Source organism: Phocoena sinus, chromosome 10 (genome assembly GCF_008692025.1).
Source record: "Phocoena sinus isolate mPhoSin1 chromosome 10, mPhoSin1.pri, whole genome shotgun sequence".
Lineage (NCBI taxonomy): Eukaryota > Metazoa > Chordata > Mammalia > Artiodactyla > Phocoenidae > Phocoena > Phocoena sinus.
This window is the reverse complement of record NC_045772.1, coordinates 54,888,838-54,906,796: the sequence shown is the minus strand read 5'-3', so window position 1 is coordinate 54,906,796 and position 17,959 is coordinate 54,888,838. Positions and strand designations below refer to the sequence as shown.

Here is a 17,959-nt window from a genome sequence, read left to right as displayed (position 1 = left end):
ACAAGGAATCAAAGAATAACTGTTGTTTAGAGGAACTTGAAATTGAATATAGCTCAACATCCTCATTTTTTTTTGCAGATGAGGAAGCTGAACTAGAGACTTATGTTATCCCCATTATTATAACAATGTTACTCGATTTATATTTACCAGTGATTCCAATGTTTATTGTTAGTGGGCTGCATATGGATAACAAAAGAATAATGCAGTCGTCTACTATTCATTCCCCCACTCAAGGGCATACTCCTGGTGGGCAGGCACCATGCTATGTATGTCTTTGTGCTCTAGTTAGTTACTACTGTGGTTGGGGAAATTAAATAAGATAATACCTGCGATGCACTTAGCAGAGTGCCCAGCACACTTTAAGAGCTAAGTAAATGCTTTCATATTTGATTTTGTTGCTTTGATTATAATATGAGCATTCTTATTGTAGAATATTTATGCACAGGAAATTTTTTTAACATTTGTTGATTTTCACTGCATTATACAACAAAATAAAATCATATTTTATGCCTTAAAATCCATTTATGTTTGAAGGGACATTAAAAAACTACAGAGTTCTTATCTGCTTAAGGCACTTTAAGTAAATGAGTAAAGATGAAAGAATTCCAATTAGTTAAAAATTACTCAGAAAATGTCTTCTTTTTTTTTTTTTTTTTTTGATACGCGGGGCTTACACTGTTGTGGCCTCTCCCGTTGTGAACCACAGGCTCTGGACACGCAGGCTCAGCGGCCATGGCTCACGGGCCCAGCCGCTCCGCGGCATGTGGGATCTTCCCGGACTGGGGCACGAACCCGCGTCCCCTGCATCGGCAGGCGGACTCTCAACCACTGCGCCACCAGGGAAGTCCCAGAAAATGTCTTCTTAAGCATATGAGGATTCATGATTCATAATGATAATATTTCTAATGAAAATATAAAAATCTTATATCAAGTTAAGTTCATTTTTCCTTAGGTAAGAACCGGACATCTGAGCTGCATGACCACAGGAGTGTGGAGTCCATACCGATGGCCAAGGGCTGTGAATCCTAAAATCAGAATGTGACTTCTTTTAGGAGATATTCCCCAGAGAAAGAGTATCAAAACATTAAAAGAAATGAATCACAGTCTGTTTTTTCTGAGGATTCTAACAATGTTATCAAAGTTTTTTTTCTCAATTCTTACAATCTCTACAGCACATTTCCCCCCTTCTACTTTTCTATTATATAACCAGCATATAATTATGTGCTGTTTCACACTGGAAAGACTATTCTTTTATTAATGACTCTTTGAAAAGTTCTTTATTATTTATCTTTGAAAGTGAGTTTGAAATCAAAAGGCTTTCATGGCTTTTCCTTTTTTTCTTTTTAACTTAGGAGTTCTTTAAAGTAATACAGTAGATGGTTACAGATGTCATACGCAGTCATTAGTTTCCAGCTTTAAGGTGAGAAGTAGGGTTCGGGAAACAATGTTGCACCCTCCTTTCTCTGCAGACTAAATGTTTGGGGTTTTGAAGAGCATGTATGCAAATATTGCTGTTCTAACGAAGGCTGTCTATTCTTTGCCTTTTCCCCTTGTTAGGACAATTAGAAAATGGGTTATGGCAATAAGCTTCCTGAATCTAGTACAAAGACAGAAGGAGGATATAATTAGCATTTATGGGAAGTACAATGTACGTTCCAAATTTGTCTTAAATGAGAAATTCACCCAGCCCCTGATCTGTAGTCAATTCTGGAAAGTACCATGCATCTCTGCTGAGGCCAAGCAAGCCTCATTGATGTTTTTGGCTGACTGGTTTTTTTCTAACATTAAATTTACCAGAGCACTCCAGATTGGATACGGGCAGTTATGAAGGAGGATGTACATTACTGCAAATTTTAATCATTTCTCGAGCCATTTTGCTTGCAGTGATAATCCCATAAGACCAACATATCTTGCGTAAGGAACCCAAATGACTTTTTGCTGAGAGCAGCTCTTCAGTTACTTTTATAGCCTATTCCTGCTTAACTTCCAGACTTTCCCATTTGTGGCTAGGACCTGCCAAATCAGGGCTTCAGTGGCTTCTTGGCTCACCACAGCCATGGCTACCTTATTCAAGACCAGCAAGTGGATAATAACACCAGTGATTAAAATAATGATCAGATTTCTTTTCAATAATGTTGCTGCTGTTTATGTAGGGCAGAACCTACCTCTACCCAACACTTCCACTGTGGGCAAAGTAATGTCGTGTCAGAACTATTTCAAGAATTTATCTCATCTCCAATACTTTTTGGACTATTTCAAAGGAGATGGCAGAACACTAATAACATGATGACCTTGACAACTTTGCTTCTTTGGGGCCTCAGGGAAATTCACCTAATTGTTTTGTGAGCCAAACTGATATTCGTAATTGAACATCATTTTGCCCGGGCATTTGAAATGCCATGACGTTCCTTTAGTTGAAAATGTCCAAGTAGCTTCACTTTCACCAGCAATCTTTTTACTTGTGAAGGAAAAAGTAACAATAATTTACTTTGATTGTACTGAAGAAGCTCCTTCTCTCAAGCCCTCTTATCTTCTCTTATATATAATGATTTTTCCTTTTTAAATGAGAATCATAGACTCTTAGGGTCGGAAGGAATTTTTAAGATAATTTAATACAAACACCCACTATTGCATGAATCCTCTCTACAGTATCTTCAATGAGGTCTTCCATTAACAGCTGTTCTCCAGGGCAAAGGAGATGAAGGAAAAATAGAAAGGGCAATCCACTATAAGTTATATGAATTTATAAATAAAACAAACTAGAGGATCTAGATGTGGTCTTCCCTACTCACAAGTTCTCAGTCTTTCATCTATCTTGTTTAATTACATTATGAAGAATTTGTGAAGCAGAGACTCAATTTTACATTTGAACTATTGAGAATATGGCCCAACAGGGAGTGAAGCAACACTTCTAAAACAATTTATTATGAGAATTTAGATCACATGCTTCTGACCTTTTCATTTCAATGATCCAAAAAGCTAAAAATATTTTTAAAGGTCTACTTTATATGAACAGAATTATAGGAAACTTTCATCACTATTGCTTAAGAATAAGTTAAATGATCTAGTATAAACTACAGGTTAAGAGATTAGGTTCTGGAATGAAAATATACGGTTTGATCTGTAACTTCCCATTAATTAGCTATATGACCTTGGGAAGTCACTTAACATTTTAAAGCTTTGGTTTACTCAGCTGTAAAAGGAGATAATAATATTACCTCTTTCACTGGGCTATTAAGAGGATTAAATGAGCTAATTCACATGAAGCACATTGTTCAGTATATGGCATATGTTTTAAGTATCTAATAAGTGTTAGCTTCCTCATACCCACTGATGTAATAAAAACATAGAATTACGATGTAGAGAACTCACTATTTAAAAAAAAAAATTGTTTCAGAATCTTAAATCTCCAGGCATTTACATGAGTGCTATTTTAGACTAAGGATTAATAGTGTTAGGAAAAAAATTTTCATGCTATAAATAGCTTATAAGGAAATTTTACATTGCCAGAATGGTTTTAACAAATCAATATGGATTATATCATGTGCTAACTGAATAATACAATTATTCTAATTAACTGGTCATGCACTCCACAGATTCTGGAAGAGTGTCAGCCTTCAACTGATGAGTCTAGAGTCATGAAATCATTTGACAAAATATAAAGTTATTATTTATTAGAAACTTGGTTACTTCTCTGTATGTCTGAATAGTCAAGGCACTAAAGATATTACTCAACATTATATATCTGATGGGATTTTAAAATAATCCTCTTGAATATGTCCACACAAGGTTTAAAAAAAAAAAACTGCTATTGTTAATCAATACCGTAAATTACAGTCTCTAGTTTTATGTTACATTTTATTAAATAAAATATCCCCTTTTTATAAAACGTTATTCTGTTCTAGCCCCCAGTTATCCAGTTCTAAACAGTAGTCAGCTTTCCCCTTAGGGCAAAAAGCAAAATAAGACAAAACTTTCATTTGCTGATTCCACAAAGAATTTAAATTCTGCCAGTCCGGAATATCCATGGAGGTAATTAGAAAATGAAAGAATAAAGCTATTTTTCACTTCTCTCCTACCCCCCAGAAATCAGTCATTGCAAGCTGAAATACCTCACTGTCTGAAGAGCATTCCTTTTATATTGACCCTGAGATTTGAAAACTCCTCTTGATAACTCATTACATGATTACAAACTTAACCATTAGAAAACTATTCATTGATCCAGATATCAGGGAGGTCAAAATAATTATCTCATAAAAATGAAAGAATATTAACTGGGAAATGTTTGTTGAGTCATATATAAATTCTCTTTTTTTCAGAATTTATTCAGATTACTATCCATCAGAAGAATGAGGGATTGGGGTCACCTTCCCAGCATTTAACACGCATCCTTGGGGCGGGGGTGTTCACGTTTTTGTCAGTATCTCATGAAGGAACAAAGAGTATTTAATTATTAGGTAATATGACAGTTGATGGCAATCTACAGAAGATGTTATTCTGGGTGAAATAAAAATGTGCTATGAAAAAATGAAGCAGGGAGAAAATGGGAGAAAAATGTACTATGGAAAACTATTACCTCTCATCCTACAACCACCACTTAAAGATGTCACTGCACATGCTCTGTGCTCTATTAATTGAGAGACTTTTTGCTTTCACAGGCTGGCTGTCCACTTACCCTAGTTGTTTTCACTTTATTCCCAGAGGAACAGCTCCATCCTTTCCGATCTGGAAGAACTTTACATTCCTCTCCCTCAAGACATGGTTGCATATGGCACCACCATTTCTGTTCCACTATTGAAGCTACAGGAGATAGAAAAATCAATGTAATATTTTCTATTTGGGCTTGTTAATTCTTTGGGTGCACATTTAAAGAGGAACAAAAGCCACATATTTTTCCCACCACTGGGCTGATTAGATTTTGAAGGATGCTTTTTTTTTTTTTTTTTTTTGGTCCAAAGGGAATAAATCTTTCTAGATATTTTGACTAAAGATATTTTTTTAATTTTTATTTTACTTTGGTAAGAATACTTAAAATTTTAAGATGGTAGACCTCATGTTAAGTGTATAATACAGTATTGTTAATGATAGGCACATTTTTAAAGGATATTTCATGCCAACATGTAGGCTTCATGGACAGTAACATATTGGAAAGAAACTACGTGGATACATGCATGTGCTGATTTACATAAACATATAAGAAAGTGAGTCCATGGCCAGAGTCAATATTTTAGAATCAATGTAGTATTTCCCACAAGTAGGCTAAAATCAGGAAGGCATTCAAATGAACACAATCTTTTTTTACTGTGGGCAGTAACTATTGTCACAAGGAGTGCACCATGAAAATATGAGCACTTAACACATTATTATTTATGATAACATCAATTATATAGACCCACATAAATGTTTATATCCTTTGTAATTAGGTGAATCCTCCAAGAAAGAAATTAATATTTTGATAAATCTCTATAAAAATATTTCATGTGAATTCTATCCACAGCTAAACGTTCACTCATCTGTGCAGTGTTTATTTTTTCATTGTTAAGAACCAGCCATGTGTTTAGGTACCCACACTATTTAACCATCTATTTTCATTTTTCCTTTGCCAAATAATTTATACACACACACACACACACACACACACATACACACACACACACACTCGCCCTCCACTGGCAAATCAATATTTCATGGCATCAAAGTAAGAGGCACATGGACTTATTGGAACCTCATTATAATGCCTTTTGCTACAAAACCGCATAAGATCTTAGACCATCTTCTAATAGATTTTAGATTTCAAAACGCTCTTCAAGTGACCTTGTACCAACCACATGGTTGATGGTGCGGTCCCCCAGGATTAACCCCAGTCATCAGCATCACAGTGGGATTCCAGTTCTAAGCAGTCCTCGTCTACCCTATCCCAAAGAGCAATGGAAGAAGCCTCACCATCCACACAAGATGGAGCAGCTCGTGTGGTACCTGCCACCTGCCCAGGGAAGCAGGAACACTTGACTGTTTGTGACCGTTCTTCTATCTTGTTCTTATTACAACATCTGTGGAGTGCCACCACCTCGCAAGTGCCCGTTTTAACATGGTGAGCTGCACAAACAAAAACAAAAGTTGAGATAACATTGAGAAAGCTTTGGATACTCCCCCCTCTTTTTAATTAGAAGCACATTAAATATAGCTCTATAAAGGATCCACCATGCATGAAACTAGAAATACAATGATGCTGACTCCATAATGCAGATCTGATCTCTTTGTTAAATGTGGTAGGACCATTTCTGTCAGTAAATGCTTGGTGAAGCAGGAACAATTAGTGACTAGATTAGAATGAACTGTTAGAGCAGTCTGAAATATAGAGGCAATGTGTGGTATCATCAAAAACATATTTATTTGCATATGACTTTTTTTACACCTTTTTGTTCAACGTGTTGATCAAAGTAAGGGAACCCCCGGACAAGGTGCCCTGTACTAGGGCTGCCACAAACCTTATTCTCAAAGTAGGTGGGATGATAAAGGTTATATTCTTCATCTAGGGGTGAGTGTAAGGGCAAGGGCCAGGAAGGGAAATTCTTTTCAGAAATCAGAAGGCAGAGGGTGGGAACCCACTTCCTCAGGATTCTTCTGCTCAATTTCCCTGGAAATGAACTAATTGGGTGATTTTTGAAATTCCTGCCATTTTCCTGAACGTTCCATCCAGCCTCAGGGAAGGCTGCGGCATGAAGCCAACAGTATTTCCCGCACCTCCTGGGGGGGCTGGCCCCACCCCTCAGCCAAGGCAAGGGCTCCAGGAGCTCCCTTGCCCCCCAACCTTGCACCCTGGTTCTAAGTTTACAAAGTGTTTTCCTCGTTCCTTGAAGTCCTCTTCCCTGCCTCTGACATTCCCTCCCTCCCTCCCACCTGCAGGGCTGAGATCAGAGAGTGGTGATGGTAAAGGGACCCGACAATGACATGACCCTCCTGTCTCAGGTCAAGGGAGAGAGCTCGGTGGCCTCCCCTCGCCCTTGTGTTTACATTTGCAGTCTGAAGCATTTTAAGTTAAGTGGGGTTTTTTGGTTTTGGGGTTTTCTTGGTTTTTTTTTTGTTGTTGTTTGTTCCTGTAACTTATTCTCCAACTACTGCTTCCAACTGAAATAAGACAATTAAATGCCTGTTCAGGAGGGGAAAAAAAAAAAAAAACATTCCTTTCCATTTTGCCTGAGGGAACAACTGCCACCGAATGACAACCACCACAGCCAGAACTTGGATGGATTTATATCTAGCCTGGAAAAAGCCAGTTCACTAAGCTGTGAGGCTCCATCACCCATTTTCTTAACCTCACAGTAAGGCTACTGAACTGTTTGGGTGATTGAAATTTTTGGACCTCACTTATCACATTAGGATAGGGTTGGAGTTTGCCTTCATTGTGTTTTCTACCCAGCATCTCTTCTTCAAAGTATTAACCCTACTGTGAAATGATCAAGCAAAATTTCCATCTGCTAAAGATAAAACCAGCTTAAAATCAAACATTTGTTGAAATGTTATGCTTTCAGAAATGTAAGAACGTGACTGATATAAAAACAGATTTAAATAGAAAAGTAGGACACAGGAAGTTGTTTAATGTTATAAAGTACACTGAGATCATTTTGTAAATGAGGTGAGTACATCATGCATTCATATCAGTCTTCCCCTCAGAGATGAGGAACCACTAGGCAGTAACTCAGGTTAGATTGCTTGGATTTTTCTTCTAAGAGAGACCAAACCGCATGGATTGTCCACCTCACCCCCCATGCGAAACCGAGAAACTCAGGTGTAACATACAGCTTTGACACATAATCCTCAAAAGAATGTTAAGAAGCAGATACCATTTCCAATGCCCCAAAGATTTTTCTGTCATGGTAGATACAAATGGGGATTTCTCCATGTGTGATTCAAACACAAGGCTATCAAACAAAAGCTAAAAACTTGAAAGCCGGATTTCTGTTCCTTGTGCTCTAGAAAATATTTTCTTAGCTAAGGATGATTCAGTTTGTTTTAATTTATTGAATGCTTTATGTAATATTATACGAGTCAAAATACTGCTTTCTACACTGAACCTCACTTAGTCACATTTTGAGTCAATACCACATATCAGGCATGGTTCTGAGTAATGGGGATGCAACAATGTGTAAGATGGACATAGACCTGCCCTCAAAGAGCTCATATTCCTGTGGAGAAAACAAATAATAATTAGGTACTAATGATTAAGTAAGACAATATTAGATTTTCTAGCTCCTTGAAAGAAATGCAGTAGGGTAATGTGATTGAGAGTAATCAAGCATGGAGGGAAGGCAGATTTTTGTGAGTCTCAGGGAAAACCTCTCTGAGGAGGTAACCTGAATAATGGCCTGAATGATGAGAAGAAAGCCTCCATGATGAAGAGCTAAGAAAGGAGGAACTTTCCAAAGAGAACGAGCAGAAAATGACAAGGTTCTGAAATGGGGAAACGTGTGGTGTGTTCCCAGGACAGCAAGATGGCCAGTGTGGATGTACTGTGGATGAACAGCTGAGAGGCTGAGGACAATGTGTCAGAAACGTAGGAAGATGGTGTAGGGGCGGGGGCGCCATGGTAAAGAGATTGGATTTTATTCTCGTTGCAAGGGAAAGCCTTTGGGTGGAAATGTTGTCATCCCATTAATGCTTTAGAAGTTTGCTCAAGCTGCTCTTTAGAGAATGGACTGAAGAAAGCAAGAGTGAAAGCGGGGAGACCAGTCGTGAAGGGGTTGCAGGAGTTCAGGAGGTGAAGGATGGGACACAGACTAGACTAAGGGTTGGGAAGAAGTACCAGATGAGGGATATTTCAGAGTAGAGTTGGTTTGACTTGCTAATGGATTGAGTATGAGCTGTGAGAGGAAGAGGAATTAAGGATTACTCCTAAGCTTGTCCTGAGGAATTAGAATTTGGTGGTTCTGGAAGATAGAGGAGGCCTGGGAAAGGGGAGTTTGGCAAAAGTTGGGTTGGGTCGAAATTACCGTAGTTCTGTTTTGTCTGTGTTAAGTCTGAGATTCTTATAAGACACAGGAGTAGAGATGTAAATCAGGCAGCAACATTTATAAAATGGAGCTTAGGGAAGAGATCTGGACTGCAGATACACACTTAAGAGTTCTAGGTTGATAGGTGATATTTAAAGCCATAGACTGGACTAAATTACCATGGAAAGGCTACCGCTACCGATAGAGAAGTAGGGAAGGAATAGTCCAGAACCTAAATCTGGAAGAGGGGAGACAGTAGAAAAAACTGATACAGAGCAGAACATGAGGTAAGAGAAAAAGGACATGAGATAAAGGCATGGAAAACCAAAGAATAAAATGTTTCAAGAAAGAGGGATTGGTCAGTTATGTCAAACGTTGCTGAAAGGCTTAATAAATGAAGCGAAATAATTGTCTCCTAAAAAAATAATATGATGCAGCAGTTAAAACAGAGCCTCCAAAACCACAGTAGCTAGGTTCAAATCTAAGCTTCTTCAAACATCACTGTAACCTTGGGCACATCATCAGATATCTCTGATTAGTATTTTTTCATATCTAAAAGAGGGGTATTAATAGCACCGTCTTCATATGGTTGATTTGGGGATTAAATGAGTTAATATGTATAAAGTATTTAGAACACTCCCTGCCTCATAGCAGGTACGCTGTGTTAGCTATTATTAGCACTTGATCTAGATAAAAATCATTTTAATGGCATGATGAAGATGAAAGCATGATTATAGTAAGTTTATTAGAGAATGAGATGCAAAACTGCAGATAATTATAAAAATTTCTTTCAAGGAGTTTTTCTGTGAAGGGAAGAAGGAGATGAAGTAATAGTTGGAATGAAGCAAAGGTTCAAGGAAAGTTTTTTAACGGATGCCATAAAAGCATGCTTGCTTGCTGGAAAAATCTGAGAAAAAGAAAATGACAATATAGGAGAGAAAGTGGATAATTAAAAAAAGAATTTCCTTAAAGGGAAATAAGGAATTGAGATTGAGGGCACCTAGGGGGTTGGCATTAGATTCACGTGGGGATGTTTAATCCTAAGAGTGAAGGTGAGATACGTGAATACAGAGTCAGGTAGGTGTGAGCGGATTAGTTGGTGAGAAGATGAAGTTTCATATCTGATTTTATCTCATTTTGCTATGAAACATGAGAGATGTTTGAGAAGAAAAACAGAATATGAAATATATATTTCAAAGAGGAAGAATAAATTTACTGGGAAAGTGTAGTAGGACTGCCCGGCAGGGAGTTGGCTGATATGCACCCAGTAAACTGTAGAGGACACAGTGGAATGAATGAAGGGGTGGGATTACAGAACAAAATGGAAATAAACGTCTGTGTGATGATAGAAAATTTGGGATGCTTGGAGCTCTGATAGCAATTTAGGGAAACAGAGATGTAAGTCATGATGAGATGTGTCCTGCAAGTCTTTGAATGGAAGCCAGTTTAGAGAACAAGAGATTATTAGGGTTTCTTCAGAGAGTGATGCTAGCAGGCAGAGGACCGAGCTGAGACAGCTTCAGGAAGAGCTGGTTAGTGGCTGAGCTCTCTTTTCCACAGAACTGCAGCAGCCAGGAGCACACAGCGAGGTTCCACTAGTCTCTATCCTGAGAAAAGAGACAGGCACCATTTCAGCATCATCCACCAGGGCCATTTTATCCTTTGTTACAAGGAAATTTTAATCATATGTTGGAAAAGAATTGACAGGTGAAAAATTTGCACCTGGTTTTCCCTTCCCAATGCCAATGTCAAAATTCATTTCTACTTTTCCTGACAAGGAAAACTGTACTTCTCCACCCCACTAATTAAATCTAGATGTGGTGATGTGACTTGCTTTGGCCAATGAAATGAAAGCTGAACTTACGAGCAAAAGCAAAGGATATCAGTCTGTGTGGACATTTTAATAGCTAGTGTCATTCACCAGATTTCTCCAACCAGCAAGAGCAACTAATTACATTCTTGATAGTAGAGACTATATCAGCCTGAGTCCCCAAGAGATATGAAACAGAGTCCCCGCCAACCATATGGACATATGAGTGAGAAACCTTAAAGTGTTATAAGCCTCTAAAATTTGGTGGTTGTTTGCTACTGTCACAAAACTTAGCCTACCCTGACTACACAGTAGTACTTTCCATTGCTTCCTAGGTTGTGCAGTAGGATATATATTGTCAAATGTGTTAGTTGAAGGATAAGTCAGTGAAACATGATATCTCAAAAACCTGGATCATTCTAGCTTATTGAGTCAATGCAGAACGAACAGAAACAAGAAAATGTTGTTCAGATATTTATATAATTCAAAGGGTTGTAAAGAGTCATTTTACAATTGGATAATTATGTTGGCTAAGTTCAGTATGTCAGAGCTCTGGTGAAGAAAGTGTGCTTATTTCTTCTTTGAGAAGAAAGGAGGTAAAATGATGCCCATATGGTGTGATGAAGAGAAGGATAAAGTAGGAGCTGCACTGGGAAGAAGAGAGGCATGTCCTCCCCCTTCAGAGAATATGGGACTAAATGTTAAGGAATTAATAACAAAGGTGACGCAGAAGAGCAAGCCTCACAGACCCAAGGCCTTTCTGCCCTGACCTTTCTTTTCATTGCCTGTGAATAAAATGCATAGACACACAGGTTGAGTTTCCTTGTGAGAAGTAGGATTTTGTGAGAAATCTCTATCAGACTTTGTCCTTCTTATTAAAATTGAAGTTGTAAAGCTTTCTGTGGGGGGATGAGAAGGGAATGATTAACCTTGTTAAAATAGGATAGATGATAGGTAGGTAGGTAGGTGGATGTGGGTGGATGGATGGATGGAAGGATGGATAATCCCGCACTCAAAGAGTCTTAAGGCATGGGTAGGGAGAATATTGACTGTTCAATATTTTTATATATGCCAGTATATATGGTAAGTAAAATGAGATGTCTCAAAATAGGGACGTGAATCTTCTAGCAAAATTTAGTTCACCTAAGCATGGCATACATATACACACACATAGTTTTCTTATTTGTCTGCTATATATCTTAACTTCTCATGTCAAATTCTTGTAGACAAAGGCTAATTTTTCATGTAAACTGCTAGTATGGGGCATGTGTTTAATAAATGGTAAACAAGCAATTTAAGAAGGTAAAACTAATTCCTGTGGTTTTCCTTTAAAAGGTTAATGAGACTGTAAAAAATTCAAGCAGTTACTAGAATTCTCTACACGGAGTCAGACAGAGCTCATGATAAACTAATCTAATCAAATATTAGGGCTTTCCAAATTAACAAAATAGACTTCACAGACAATTGGCGTCATACTAAAATGATGCAAGACCCCCTGGAGAAGATTTAAGTGAAAAAAGAATGAACCATTTTCTTCATGTCACAATCCCCAAGTCACAAAAGATAAAACAACAGAAAGCCCCACACCTTTCTGCTATTTTCTCCTCCCTGAATGTGATGCATTAATACAAAATGTTGCCTCCTACATTTTTGTGAAATGACACTAGAGAACACATAGGTTTTAATTCTTATGAAAACAGGATTACCAAGTCTTGCCCAGCTCTAATTGTTGCCTTCCAAGGTTATTACCTTCATATATCATTTCAACAATAGGATATCGCCCTACTGGTTCCCCAGAAACATGGCCTTAAGAGACTGCCTCTTAAATCCTATCTTAAAGATTCCTAAATGTTTTTGCAAAGCTATTATGACTGGAATACTCTGGAATGAAGTCTTATAAGGCATTTTAGCAAAATCTTTGTTTCTAACTATTTTTTACCTTCTCCATAAGAAAAAGAATCTGAATAGCATTTGGTTTATATGTGTGCATAAATTTTTAAAAATTATATATATATATACACATACCTATATAGACACATTTAATTATATGTAATTATATACACATATATGTTTATATATATGTTAATATGGTCACATTTGTTTCTAACTATTTTTTACCTTCTCCATAAGAAAAAAAATCTGAATAGCATTTGGTTTATATGTGTGCATAAATTTTTTTAAATTATATATATATACACATACCTATATAGACACATTTAATTATATATAATTATATACACATATATGTTTATATATATGTTAATATGGTCACATTTTAGCCATTACCTGTGAACCAACTGTATACATAAACATGAAAAATGGGTTCACAGAATAGTATTAATGCAAATCATTTACCTTGAGTAGTGGTTGCTGGCCTTTGGTCAATAAGAGCACAAAGCTATGCATATCACATTCTAAATGTAAGAATAATCCATTCACTCTGGAAACAATTTAAGGAATAGTGGTACTTGCTAAGTAACATCCATAGACTATTCACTGTATGCTATGCATTGTTCCATTTTATCATCACAACAACCATTAAAGAGGAAACTATAATTATTCCCAATTTACAGATGAAGAAACTGAGCCAGAGAAATGGTAAGTAACTTGCCCAAAGTAAAATAGTAATAGACAAGACCGGAGGTGAGAATTCAGACAGTTTGCTTTCAGAAACCATGATCTTCAACACTATCATATGACGTCTTTTCTACAGAGCTCCACGCACATGCAGTAGACTAGAGTTCCAGGTGACGTGAAGGAAAGCAAGAAGTGTATCACTGTTCCTACATGTGATGCTTGGTAGCCTAGAAAGGACATGGGCTCTGGAACTGAAATATCTCAGTGCAAGTCTACCCTAACCTATACGATACTTGAGTAAATGCTTAAGCCCATTCACCTTTCAAAGAACTGGCTTGTTCATCTCTAAGATAGCTCCATCGAGTCCTTATAAAGACCAAATGAGATAATGTATGTGAAACTGCTTTTAAATTGTATAGCATTACTTAAATGTGATTTTAATTTTAACTATTAATGTAATTAATGAATACCAAAATGATACAACATATAAATTTAAAAGATATAGTTGTTAAAGATCTATATTCTATAAAAGTTCTAATTTAATATTTTAAAAAATCTATGTGTATATATATATATATGTATAATTGTGTTGACATGAGATGCACGTAAAAAAAATTAATCTGACACAAGCCACAGAAGAGAGTAAATTCAGCGTCAAGTTGTGAATTTGTTCCTACTTGGTTTCCTCTCCATTAGATTTCAGTTCTTATTTGTATTCTGATTTGTCTCATTGACTCTGAAATTTTGTTTGTCTCCATACACTCCTATTTAATAGTTTTACCCAGCTTGACTAGCTCCCCAGAGTATGCATTACACCTTCTAAGCAGAAATAAAGCATCACCTACATGGACCAATAGGCATCTGAAGTGCAAGCTAGTTAGTGGATTCAGGTTGCTGTAAATCACTTTGAATGGAAAAAGTGTGCTGAAACAAAAACTTTCTGAGACAGCTAATTTCTCACTTTAATTCATTAGACTGAAAAAGTGGGGCACATTTTTAGACTTTCATGATGAAGCAATCTAATTAAAAGAAATGATCATTTAAAAAGTTCAATGAAATTTCAAAAGTTCACATAATTTATGAAGTCAGGATGATTGGGGAGGAAATAACCAAATGTCAATGACATTTTTACAGAGCTTGTTTTCTAAAACTGCTCTAGTTTCATATGGAAAAAAATAAAATTATTGGGGAAAAACAGATTGCCACAAAGGATAATAATCCTAATAACAGTATGGTCTCCGTTAACAGAAGCAAACTCTCAACCAGAGGATGTACCACAGTCTATTTTTAAGAGAAAGAGGCAGAACAGAAGAAGATTCATTCTTGGGGGAATTTTAGATTCACCGCCCCTCAGCTCAATCATGAACATCTTCTATATCCACGTTTTAAATGAGAAGTGATGTTGAGGAAGGCAAACCTCAAAGAATACTGGTCTCTTTATAAACTGTCCAACAACTTCTGCTGGTAAGGTCTGCTCTGAAAAAGAGGAACTGGACCAATCAAATCCATTTCTTTAGAAATTTGAACTAAAAGTCACAGAATTGTCCCATGGAAATGGGCACTTGAGTCCAAAGGTCATTTGGCATCAGGAGTCAGGTAACCTGTGGAGAGCTTTGTGAGAGCCTCACTGTGTTGAGACATGGGGACACATAGGAGTGGGAAAAAAGCACAGGTGCAAAGGTAAGACATAAAGAAGTAGGTAGTTCCACCACCTGCCTTGGTGTCTGCCTCTCCTGAGGTCTTCCTGAACTTTTTCCTCAATTCCTGAAATATTTTATAGAATAGGTTTCAGTGAGCCCCTTTTTTTCCTGACGTAATTTGATGATGCCTCTGTTCTTTGAACCAAAAATAATATACTGACTAGGATATTTCCTTTTTTAAGATAAAGGTAAAATTAACAAAAGCTAATTATCAGTCAGAACTATTGTACAGCACAGGGGACTATATTCAATATCCTGCAATAAACCATAATGGAAAAGAATATGAAAAAGAACATATATATGTGTGTGTGTGTGTGTGTGTATATATATATATATACACACACACACACACACACACACACACACACACACATCTGAGTCACTTTGCTGTATGCCAGAAACTCACACAACACTGTAAATCAACTAGACTTCAATTTTTTAAAAAAGAAGTATTTTCTACTCCCACTTTTAAGAGCAAAAGACAAGTTTCCACCTTCAAAGTAGGATCCAGGAAATTTGCCATTCAACAGTCTCACTTCCCATATTTACCTCATAGTGAAAGTTGACATTTCAAAAGATAACCAACTCCAATTACTACGAGGGGAAAATGATCCATAATATTCTTTTAAATGTTTCTAAAGGCAAACGTTTAAAAGTAGATTTTCTGCTTAATCCCAAATTGTACCCCCAAAATGTGAAGAATCAGAACGTCCCCAATTCCTAAACACTATGAGAGTCACACTGTTCTTTTATGACTAATAATATTCCTGTAATTGCTCCTAGGAAGGAGAGCAGGCAGCCCAAGAGCTTCTTCAGGGAAATGATAGAGTGAGCAGCGAGAGCAGTGAAAAGAAAGATGGAATGTTGTCCCTGAAGAGTGAAATGTTGAGTAAGTCCCTGAGTCTCTATCCTCAGCTGCAAAATGAGGAAATCAGACTAGTTTGAGAGATAATTTAAAGGTTCCTTCCATTTCTAAAGTGTTATGAGTTTATGAAATGATTAAGTTTCATTACAATGGGTACAATATATGAGACCTATCAGAAAATGAAAGTCGAAGTAAAATGTATTTTTTTAATTGCTTCAAACTGACAAATTAACCTCACTAAGTCACTGAACTTAATGAGAAACTGAGAAGAGAGTTTATGAAATTTATATTTTGGATTTATTTCTTACCTGTATGAAGCCACAAATCTTAACTACACAGTGTAATGTTCACTATAAAGTCAACCTGTATCCTCACGTTGCTTTATGTACAAAATAGTTTGATTACTGTTGATTCCATGAGAGCAATCAAGTCCAAAAGGTAATATGTAACACGGTGGTTTGGGTGAGGAGACTGAAGTCAGATGGTCCAGGTTCAAGTCCCACCTTTAAAAGAGAGTATCTACCTATTCACCAAGCCTCCTTTTTCTTTCCTCCTGGGCACACAACTAGACTACATTTTCCAGTCTCCCTTGCACGTAACACATGGAAGAGGGGCAGAAATGAGTTATACTTCTTCAAGACCAGGCCTACAAAAAACCTCCCACTCTATCAGCCACTCTCTCTCTTCCCCTTTCAGATAGATGTCAGTGCCAAAGGTGATCCTGAAGAGTCACCATCAGCCTGGGCCCCTGCATGACTGTGTAGAGGAGAGATCTACCTCCTGATACTAACTGGATTCACATGCACAAGGAATAAACTTAGGCTATGTTAAACCAATAAGATTGAGTGTTATACCTGTTACAATAGCCAGTATTAATTAATATGCAATAATATTCCTAGTAATGGACCTAGGAAGGAGTTGGGTACAATCAAAGTGCTTCATGAGAAAAATTACACAGAGAATAAAAAGAGCGGTGCTGTAGTCTGAATGTTTGTGTCCTCCCAGAATTCATATGTTGAAAACCTAATACCCAAGGTGATAGTATTAAGAGGTAGGAACTTTGGGACCTTTGGAAGGTGATTAGATTTGGTGCTCTTATAAAAGAGAGCCCTGAGAGCGAATTTACCCTTTCTGCAATGTGAGGATACAACATGAAGTCTGAAACCCGGAAGGGGGCCCTCACTCTACCGTGCTGGCACCCTGATCTCAGACTTCCACCCTCCGGGACTGTGAGAAATAAATTTCTGTTGTTTATAGGCCACCCACTCTTTGGTATTTTGTTATAGCAGCCCACGTGGACGAAGACATGCAGAAGATAAAAGATGTGATTTGAAAACATTAAGCCTCAGCTCCTCATCTGTAAAATGGGAATTGCATTATCATCTACCATAAAGGGTTATAATGGGGATCAACTGAGTCAACATTCATAACGATATATGGTAAAGGGTAAATGTTAGCTATAATTATTATGGAGGCCTTAAATCCCTGAATCTATTTATATACAATGTGAATATCTAAAAGAGAATCAATTGATTTCTAGAGACTTCAAGTCTAATAAAGTCCTGCTTGGCCATTTTACAAAAAAGAAATTGATGGTTAGAAAACATAATCCTAATTCAAGATCATAGATTAGTACTCAGCTCTCTTAATTTTAGTTCAATGTCACTTCCATTACCAACTCCCCACATCTCTTTGCTCACCAAATTCCTCTCATTTTGCCTCTTTTACACCTTAATTTCTCTCCCTCCTCTACGACCTCACTTCTACTGTCCTAGCCTAGGCATCCTTAGCATCTTTTCCTTGAATAATCATGAGGGTCCCTATTTGCTAGATCGTTCCCTTACACACATAAACACACACATTCTACCATAGTAGGTCTTTCTAAAATAAAGCCTAGGGTATAAAAGTATCCTTGGCTCGTTGTTTTTCATAGGATAAATTCAAAACTCTTGGGCATAGCACACGTATCCTTACATCAGGCCAACTCTGATTTCTCCAGCCTCACTTTCCTGGGCAC

At 37.2% G+C, this 17,959-nt stretch overlaps 1 protein-coding gene across 3 annotated transcripts in view; it reads right to left on the bottom strand.

Moving 5' to 3' along the window:
- The window catches only part of TAFA2 (TAFA chemokine like family member 2), a 546,641-nt gene that overhangs the window by 48,688 nt on the left and 479,994 nt on the right, over nucleotides 1-17,959 (bottom strand). For 2 of the 3 annotated variants that reach the window (XM_032647106.1, XM_032647105.1), the window contains 2 exons: nucleotides 5,944-6,096; nucleotides 659-4,800 (listed from right to left, as the gene is read on the bottom strand). In XM_032647106.1, the coding sequence (XP_032502997.1) occupies nucleotides 4,631-4,800; nucleotides 5,944-6,096 (323 nt within the window). In that variant the 3' untranslated portion in view covers nucleotides 659-4,630. Of the gene's footprint in view, nucleotides 1-658; nucleotides 4,801-5,943; nucleotides 6,097-17,959 lie in introns of those variants that run through there. The other variant, XM_032647107.1, reaches the window with a different exon arrangement.